Below are 10,188 nucleotides of genomic sequence, written 5' to 3' on the forward strand. Positions count from 1 at the left end.
CTCCAAGCCAGACTTCAACGGTATGTGAATCATGAACTTTCAGATGTTCAAGCTGGTTTTAGAAAAGGCAAAGGAACCAGAGATCAAATTGCCAGAAAATTATATCCAATATCTTCTAATAACCTATAATGGAAAAGAATCTGAAAAGAACAGATATACGGATAGAGATACATTTAGGTATAACTGAATCACTTTGCTATATATCCCAAACACTGTAAATCAACTATACTTCAATGAAAAATAAAATTAAATAAATTAATAAAATTTCACTCATGACCCTTTGTAACTTGGCTCTACCTCCCTCACCAGCCTCATCTGTAACCACATCCCACCTTTCAGGGACATCTAAATATGTGTTCATACCTGCACACACCAGACTTTTCTATACCTCTGTGCCCTGATCTGTGGATCTATTGATTTTTCCTAGAGCCCTCTTTCCTGTACTTCCTGGATAATTCCTACTTACCCTAAAAGATTCATCTTCTCCAAGAAGCCTTCCCTGCTTCTCTCAAAGCTCAATTTGGTGCCCCAAGTTTCCATAGTATCCTGTATGTAATTCCTGTTCACAACTTTTACCTCATTATATGAAAATTATAATCTATGGGCCATGCACCAGTGAGGGCAGGAATCTTCTCTATGTCCCTGGAACCCAGCAAAGGGCCTGGCATAAAGCGCCACTAATGTTGGCCACCCTGAATTGAACTGAACTGAACCTTCCTGGTTTCCTGCTATCTAGAGCTCTCCATTGGAGAAGGCAATGGCACCCCACTCCAGTACTCTTGCCTGGAAAATCCCACGGATGGAGGAACCTGATGGGCTGCAGTCCATGGTGTCGCTAAGAGTCAGACACGACTGAGCAACTTTCCTTTCACTTTTCACTTCATGCATTGGAGAAGGAAATGGCAACCCACTCCAGTGTTCTTGCCTGGAGAATCCCAGGGATGGGGAAGCCTGGTGGGCTGCCGTCTATGGGGTCGCACAGAGTCGGACACGACTGAAGTGACTTAGCAGCAGCAGCAGCAGCAGCAGAGCTCTCCATTTCCATGCCCCATGCTAGATTTCCCCTCCACACTCACAGTGATCATGGCCCTTCTGTATTTTCCCCACATTGGGTCTGTAACTCACTTCTTACAGACACGAGTCTGAGTAAGGGCAAGGTGGGCTGCTGATCTGCTCACAGTCATGAGTAAGGCTGAAGATTTGTCACACACCAGGTCCATGACCAGTGTGGTAGAACTGCCTTTCTCACAGCCCTCACAGAAATCCATGGAGATAAGGACAGCCCTGTTTGCTACAACTGTACTAGAAAATTCAAGGACTAGGAAGAGACTCAAATGCCCAAAGGAAAGCATCATGTTCTATAGACAATCTGTCTGAAGCTAAGGAAGAAGGCAAACTAGCCCAGGGGACTTTGGGCATCTGCCCAGTGGCATAAGGGCATCTGATCTTGAAAGAAAGCACTGAGAACATTCTTCCTTGCATGTGGCCAGGGACCAGTTCCAAGCCAGCATCTCCTCACAGAATGTCCTAAGACTCCAAACATAATCAAATTTTGCTAAAGGCAATTGTGGATTCACCTGATTACACAGCCCCTTCGAGGCAGAAATGTCTCTTGATTGCTTGCCACAACCAGACCCCTTTCCTCTTTGAACTTCTCCAGGTCCAAACAGGGATTTCTTTAGTATCCGCATGTCATGGTTATATGGAACCAGCTGGTTAAATTTTTTTTCCTACATGGGTTTGGACTTATGTTTTGGTCTGAAGTTCTTGCTCAGAGCTTGCAGGCTGTTAGACACACTGAAACTATGATCTTAATCCTCACTCTAAGTCCCACCCCAACATACAGTTAAAAGAGCCTGGTGAAAGAGTGGAGGGTTCTGGATCATGCCCTAGAAGACCCAAGGTTTGGGTCAAGTTTCCCAGTGATCAGAGAAGCTGCTGTGCTCACACCCTTTGTTCCTCTGGTCTGATGTCCCCCAGCTGCTAAGGAGACGGCAGCAATGCACTCCTACCCTCTGACTTCCATGGATTCTCCCATCAGCCCTATATGGCAGAATGGGCCACACTAAACCCCAATATCCACCCTAGCTTGAAACAGGCTCTTCCCATCTTCTGCTGGGAAGTTCTAGGATCAGAAACATGTCCCTTCATCACACCTGAAAGGCTTTCTCCTTTCACTGACCTTGATCTTCCATTTGACAATGTGCTTCCACCTAAGGGGATGGGTGTATGTTAAGCTGGGCCATGGCAATATGCCTCAGGCCTTCCCTAGGACTGACACCCTCAGGTTTTTTAGGGATGAGTTGGACATGGGAACAAAGACCCTACAGGAGGACTGGTCTAGGCAAATGCATCTTTAAACCTTGTGATCCTGCGGTCTGTTGTGAGACCTTGGGTTCCTGGTCGGAACTTGGGGCACTAGCCCTTGGTATTCCCGGGTTCCCAAGCCTCACAGATTAACCACAGAAGAGAAGGTATAACAGATCTGTGTCCACTGATATCTTCCAGGATTGGTGTGATGGGGAGACCTTATTTTAATCCCAGGGGTTTTCATATAGGAAACAGAATCTCTTCCAACTTGTTTCTGGGTAAAGTATTTATTATAACTTGAGTATCCTGAGTATTATTCAGTCCATGAAGGCAAGTGTACAGCAGACTGCACATCACAAAAGAGAACATTCCAACAATCAAGGCTGTAGCAACATAACGATTCTGTTTTGAAAGAGGGACAAAATTCCCTGGGGAGACCTGGCAAAGCAGTACCCTCAGAAAACAGGCCTGGGAAAAAAATACTTTTTGAACATCCACCCCTGATCCTCATCTAAATTTTTTCCAATCAAAACATGTTCTGTGTGCCTTCCTGAACAACTGGATTTTCGGTTACTCCATCAGGGGTGAGGAAGTGGAGACCAAGGAGGCATCTTGCAGAGAAACTCAATTTCTACAAGTCTCAATGAAAACCCACAGGGCACTAGGGAAGTGCCAGCCTGCCAAAGTCTCTCCTGCTGTCTTCCCATCCCTCTCCCCTCACAATTCTTTTGACTCATAATATGATAGAGATATGGCCAAGTCATTTCCCATTCACTTTTGTCTCTTCTCCTCATACAAAGAGGAAGAAAAGTTCTTCCAAGAACCCACAGTCCCTGTATTTTCTGTGTGTCATATCCATTTATCCCACAACAACTTATAAAGAGGTACACTGATTCTCATCTTACAGATGAAGACCCCGAAATTCTGACACAGTAAGTGACTTATCCAATATCACGTATCTCAGAAGTAGCAGAGCACAGAGGCCAACTTGAATCTATCAGAAGCTAAGGTCTGGGTTCTTTACACTAAAACATATAGCCTGCCTGTACCTCGGAAGAGAAGTTTTGGTGGGAATTGTCAAAGAAACCATTCTCATTCATTTATTCCCATTTGGAGAGCTGAGTTGAAGTACCTGAGCTTGGACCCCATATATAGAGTCTTTTGTAAGCTTTTTCAGCCAAACATATTCCCATTTCCATGGTTCTCACAAACCTCAAGCTCTGGCATGGCACAAACTAATGCAACTTTGATGGCATCTTTATTTCTGTGCCTTACTTTTTTTTAACCACTTGCTGTTGTTCAGTCGCTCAGTCGTGTCCCACTCTTTGCAACCCCATGAAGAGCAGCCCACCAGGCTCCTCTATCCATGAAATTCTCCAGGCAAGAATACTGGCATGGGTTGCCATGCCTCCTCCAGGGGATCTTCCCCACGCTGGGGTGGAACCCGCATCTCCTGCACTGGCAGGCGTGTTCTTTACCATGAGCCACCAGGGAAGCCCTTTTAGCGCTTACCTGTCTTGAAAATCTTCTCCTGCTCCTGGATAGCTTGACTACTCTGTGATGCATAGTTCTAGTAAAAGGCCAACCTCTGTAGCAGGCAGTAAAAGCAAATATTTGAGAAGAATAATTGGTAAGAATGTAGTCTTTGCTCTCTCCTCCCCGTCTCCGCAGGCTCCATCGCTTTCGGGCCTAGCAGCCAGAAGGGGAAAAAAAGGGGGCGGGAAGACTTTTTAAAAGTCTGAAAATCCTTTAAAATCAACAGGGCGGGGGGGCGGGGGGCCGGGCGCCGGAGCATCCTCCTCAGAGAACCCACGAGGATGTCACTTGGCATGCCTCCCACACCTGGGTGACTGTTGGTCCCAGTCCCTAGGTCTGGCGCGAGCCAGAGCCATCCGCACGCCTGGGTCCACGTGCCTCCACTGGCCCTCCTCACCGGCACGCAGCACGTGCCTGAGCACTAGGCGTCTGTGCACCATGTGTACACCCGTCACTAATCTGCCCACCACGTGCCCCACACCAGGCGTGCACACACCACGTGTCCATACATCACCTGTCCGCACACCTGGCGTCTGAGCTGTCTCCCACAAGGGGAGGGAGTGGGCTGCAGTCACTGGTGGGGCCTGAGACGTCCCTGGTGCTGGAGAACATTTGTTTCCTTGATCTGAGTGGTGGTTACACAGTGTTTGCTGTGTATTCAGTCACTGAGCTAAGTCTGTGATGTGTTTTTCTTTATGTGTATTAAATTTCATCTTTTGTCAATATTTTATGTTAAAAGTTTAAGAATAAGAGCCAGCCAGAGGACAGAAGATTTTTAGGCTGGTGTGAGGTTTCTTTATGATACTACAAGAGGGATGAAATGTTACACATTTGTCAAAGCTGACAACATAAATCCCACAGGTGAACCTTAGCATAAAGTACACATTTTGAGTGATAATATATGTCACTGTGGGGGGATCATCATTTGAAACAAACATACCACTCTGGTAGGGGTGATTGACAGGAGGAAGCTGTTTGAACTTTCCACTCAATTTAGCTGTGAACCTAAAACTGTTCTAAAAAAGGTGGAGTCTGTAAATTTCCAGACATATAGAACAGACTGTGATTGCCAGGAGGGAAGGAAGAGATGCACTGGGAGTTTGGGATTAGCAAATGCAAACTATTACCTATAGGATGGATAATAAACAAGGTCCTACTGTATAGAAAGGGGAGCTATATACAATATCCTGTAATAAACAATAATGGAAAAGAAAAGTATAATTTTAATAGCCTAATAATTTTTAATGTAGTTGTGATAATGTAATAATAATAAAATTTTAAAATAAAAACCATGGGAGAAAATAAATTTGCCCATGCAGAAAAATAAACAGTGAAGTCATTGCATTCAGGACCTGTCTGACTAGTAAAATGAGACAGCTGAAAAGGAAGCATAATTCAATTTGACAGGGTAATTCATCAAGGTTCTGTAGGATGTGCAGTGATGGCACCCCACTCCAGTACTCTTGCCTGGAAAATCCCATGGACGGAGGAGCCTGGTCAGCTACAGTCCATGGGCTCACTAGGAGTTGGACACGACTGAACGACTTCCCTTTCACTTTTCACTTTCATGAATTGGAGAAGGAAATGGCAACCCACTCCAGTGTTCTTGCCTGGAGAATCCCAGGGACGGGGGAGCCTGGTGGGCTGCCATCTCTGGGGTCACACAGAGTCAGACACAACTGAAGCGACTTAGCAGCAGCAGCAGCAGGATGTGCAGTGAACATTTTTTTTTCTCAAAGGTAAAGACAATAGTAAGGCGAGCATGAGAATTCTAGAAAACTAAGATAAAGGAAGAAAGCACCAACACAGCAATACTAAATAAAAGAGAATGAAGCCGTTTCTGTTTCCCTGGCAGCTTTGTTCAACAAGACTTCAAGCAGAAGGTGGGAACACTTAACTCACTTAGGAGAAACTCCTTCCCAAAGGCTGGAATGGTGATTTATTAGGACATCTGTGGATGGAAAGGAAAGGGTCTGTCCTGAACATATACTGATTCCCAGACACATGTTAGATCTGTTTTTTTTCCAGAACTGTGTGTAGGAGGGACTCAGAAGTATTTAGAAAATGTTAGGTTCATACTTCCCATCTTCCCTAAAGTACAATTGAACAATTTAAAATATATGAAGGACAGAGTTCTGAACTGAGTATCAAGACAGCTGAATATCTGATGTCAACACAGCCCACGGCTTGCTTCCTTCCTTTGTGCAAGTCCATTCACAAATCTGAGCCTTGTTTCCTCCATCTCTGAAAGAATGAGGTGTCTATGCTTTGTCTATGTCTATGCTATGGTCTCACTGTGTCTATGATAGCAGATGGTTAGCATATGGCCTGGGCTCTATGGGCCGGAATCGCATGCCCACTGAAGGGTCTCCTGGGAGCCTTTCCTGGGATCTTGCAAGGGAATCCTCAGCCCTGAACTAGCACTAACCGTGGTGCTTCTAGTCCACTCGCCCATCATCTCTCTTCCATCCCCATTCCAGCCATGTCCTCAACCATACCCACTGTTGTAAACCAGAATGAAACTTTCCCAGTGATGTCTTGCATTCACTAAGAAGTCTCTTGGAGAGGGTCCACAGAAGAAAAAGAAACACAACTATAGTGGCAGAATTTAATAAAGAGTAAGGAAGAGAAGGAAAGAGCACAATGCAATTTGTAAGCTTTATCTCATTTCATCCTCAAATAAAACCTCTTACAGTGCACTTTTAGAGAAAAGGAAGATTATCTGAAAGAAAAAAAAACACTGATTCAAAAAGATATATTCACCCCAGTGTTCATAGCAGCACTATAGAAGCAACCTAAGTGTCCATCAATAGAACATGCCTGTGTGCTCAGTCGTGTCTGACTCTTTGCAACCCACCTGGACTGTAGCCCACCAGGCTCCTCTGTCCATGGACTTTTTCCAGGCAAGAATACTGGAGTGAGTTGCCATTTCCTACTCCAGGGGATCTTCCCAATGCAGAGATTGAAACTGTGTCTCCTGTATCTCCTGCATTGCAGGCAAATTCTTTACTGCTGAGCCACCAGCAAAGCCCCATCAACAAAAAAAATTGATTAAGAAAGTTATGCTATATGTAAGTATAAATGTATACACATGCAATGAAGTACTATTCAGCCATAAAAAAGAATAAAATTTTGCTATTTACAACAACATGGACTTGGAGGGTATTATAATAACTGAAATAAGACAGAGAAAGACAAATATAGTATGATATCATTTATATGTGGAATCTTTATAAAAAGATACAACAAACTAGTGAATATAACAAAATAAAGCAGATTCACAGATAGAATATATACAGTGGTTACCAGTGGGGAGAGGGAAGAGCAGAGGGGCAATATCAGATCAGGTCAGTCGCTCAGTCATGTCCGACTCTTTGCGACCCCATGAATCGCAGCATGCCAGGCCTCCCTGTCCATCACCAACTCCCGGAGTTCACTCAGACTCACATTCATGGAGTCAGTGATGCCATCCAGCCATCTCATCCTCTGTCGTCCCCTTCTTCTCTTGCCCCCAATCCTTCCCAGCATCAGAGTCTTTTCCAACGAGTCAACTCTTCGCATGAGGTGGCCAAAGTACTGGAGTTTCAGCTTCAGCATCAGTCCTTCCAAAGAAATCCCAGGGCTGATCTCCTTCAGAATGGACTGGTTGGATCTCCTTGCAGTCCAAGGGACTCAAGAGTCTTCTCCAACACAGCAGTTCAAATGCATCAATTCTTCGGTGCTCAGCCTTCTTCACAGTCCAACTCTCACATCCATACGTGACCACTGGAAAAACCATAGCCTTGACTAGATGGATCTTTGTTGGCAAAGTAATGTCTCTGCTTTTCAATATGCTATCTAGGTTGGTCATAACTTTCCTTCCAAGGAGTAAGCATCTTTTAATTTCATGGCTGCAGTCACCATCTGCAGTGATTTTGGAGCCCAGAAAAATAAAGTCTGACACTGTTTCCACTGTTTCCCCATCTATTTTCCATGAAGTGATGGGACCGGATGCCATAATCTTAGTTTTCTGAATGTTGAGCTTTAAGCCAACTTTTTCACTCTCCACTTTCACTTTCATCAAGAGGCTTTTTAGTTCCTCTTCACTTTCTGCCATAAGGTTGGTGTCATCTGCATATCCAGGGGTAGAGAATTAAAAGGTACAAACAGGTATAAAATCAGATACAAGACTATGTTGTACAACACAGCAAATCTAGTCAATATTTTATAATAACTAGAAATGGACCTTTAAAATTTGGGAATCGCTACATTGTATGCCTGTAACTTTCATAATATTGTACAGCAACTCTACCTCAATTTTTTTTATCCTAAAAATAAAAAAGGGAAAGAAAGAAAGAGAAAAAGAAAAAAGAAAGAAAAGAGGAAGCTGAAACTCACAGATGCTAAATAATTCATCCAAGGGGGCCTGTGACAGCAAAACAGAGTGTAACCAATAAAACTATGCTCTGCTGCCACTTTACAGACTCAGAACCCTGCACTCTTGGATCATTCAGGTACAAGCCTGGCTCAGGGGCAAGAATAAAGCCTAAGTTCATGCCTTCTTCTTTCCCACCATCCCTCCAGGGAGGCAGACCTAATGACCCTTCCCGGGAACCATGTCCCTCTAGCTCCAGGGAAGTGTTGTTCTGCTCTACTCCTAACAGAGGGCAGCCAACCCTGAACCAGGTCTTCCTGCTCTCAGGGGCCAGGAGAGAATTCTAACTCACCCACTGCAAAAACAGAACCTTCCCCAGAACTGGTTCCCAAAGTCCAGCTGACTTTCTACATCAGTCATTTAGAAAACAAAGTCGCTCAGTGAACTGTTCTGGGGGGTGAGGTTCCCTACAGCGCAAGCCTCCAATAGGCACATAAGCTTTCCCTTCTTCACTATGTCTGAACACCTGCCTAACTCTTGGTCAGGCCAACAGTTGACACCCTGCGATCCTTTGCTTCTTGGAACACTGTAAATTCTTGCTGACATCCTTTCTGGCCTTCAGTTAAGCCTGTTTTATCACATCACCTCTCTGGGCTCCTGTGTTTTCAGTGGGACTGCAAAGAATGGGAGGAACAAGCAGACATTTCCCTGCCATTTTCCCATCAGTGTCCATTTGAAGTGACACAGGAATAGTGCCCAGTGCTGAGCATGATGATACCTACTGTCTCCCTTTCTTCTACCTTGACTGAGTCCTTTCCTCTCCCATGATTTGTAGAAGAGGAAGCCACACAGAATGGGCCAGGGATTCCTTTTCCTGTAATCCTGAAAAAGCCTGTCTCCCCTGGGTATCCCTCCAGATAGAATGAGGCCAGTGTCCAGCCCCACCCAGCTTTGCCCAGCGCTATAAAGGAGCCTCCCAGATAGCCACCCCCAGGAAGCTGTAGCTCTGTGTCCTCATCAACTATGAGACTCCGTCTCTCTGGGTTACTCTTCCTCCTGGTGATCTCATTGCCTTCAGGTAAGTAATGATGGGTATGGGTCATGAAAATTGAGGGCCTTCCGAGGATTGAGGCACTTGAAAAGAGCCATTGGTGTAAGCCCAGCAGGGAGACCACCATATAACTCAACGGAGGTGCTAGAGGCAAGAGCTAGTTGAGTGTTATTCAGCCCCTGCCCTGATCATCTGTTGCTACCTCCTGAAAGTCTGCCACAGCTTAAGAGAGGGGAGTCCTTATCACCACATGCATAGATCACTGTCCAGCTATTTACAATCCTGTTTCCCTCGGCTTCCTCTGATTAGTGCTGGAGTCAGTGGCCCTCGCCAAAATGTAATAGCAGGTGAGAGGATGGAGTGTAGAAGGAAAATCCCAAACTGAGAAGCCATTCACCAGGAAAGAGAGGACAGCCCTAAGATTTCCCCCAGGCTCTTGAAGACCACTTTTTCTTTTGTGTGTGTGTGTTTTTCTCCTTCAGGGAACAGTGTGTTTAGTAATAATGGAGCGACAGTCCGTACTTGCACTCAACTTGGCGGCGACTGTTACTTCGGCTGTAAACTGGGATGGAAATGGGTCGCCTACTGTCACAATGTACTGTCTTGCTGCATAGAACTGAAGATTAATAAACCCCCTCAAGTCAACTTACCATGACCCTCACCTCATGTGTCCAATTAAAAGGATACACAAATGGCTAAAAGGATGAGACCTCTAATTTGTGTGTAAGGATGGTTAACTGGGCTCTGGGTAACAAAAGGGGGCCGGATTATAACCAATTTACTGGCAAAATTTCATACGTGCTTTCTTAAAGGGGCATTGTGGCAATATGCATTCCTACTCTCTTTTCTGCCCTCCAATCTCCAATAAGTAATTCCCACATCCAATTCAAAATCAGTTGATTAATACATGACTACAGGCCCAAATACATCATGAGAA

General features: G+C 44.9%; 1 protein-coding gene across 1 annotated transcript; it reads left to right on the top strand.

The window, feature by feature from the left end:
• Positions 1–9,199: 9,199 nt before the first annotated feature.
• DEFB136 (defensin beta 136) lies at positions 9,200–9,952 on the top strand. The gene is made up of 2 exons (XM_024996388.2): positions 9,200–9,278; positions 9,734–9,952. Exons 1-2 carry the CDS (start codon positions 9,224–9,226, stop codon positions 9,904–9,906), a joined length of 228 nt encoding a protein of 75 aa, XP_024852156.1. The 5' UTR covers positions 9,200–9,223; the 3' UTR covers positions 9,907–9,952.
• The last annotated feature ends 236 nt before the right edge of the window (positions 9,953–10,188 follow it).

The sequence above is a fragment of the Bos taurus genome, chromosome 8 (assembly GCF_002263795.3).
Source record: "Bos taurus isolate L1 Dominette 01449 registration number 42190680 breed Hereford chromosome 8, ARS-UCD2.0, whole genome shotgun sequence".
Lineage (NCBI taxonomy): Eukaryota > Metazoa > Chordata > Mammalia > Artiodactyla > Bovidae > Bos > Bos taurus.

What these genes read in the sequence shown, in the direction of transcription:
- DEFB136 (XM_024996388.2), top strand. Translation starts at nt 9,224, where the DNA reads ATGAGACTCCGTCTCTCTGGGTTACTCTTCCTCCTGGTGATCTCATTG. An exon ending in GGTGATCTCATTGCCTTCAG is followed by an intron (nt 9,279 to 9,733) that starts GTAAGTAATGAT and finishes TTTCTCCTTCAG; the next exon opens with GGAACAGTGTGTTTAGTAAT.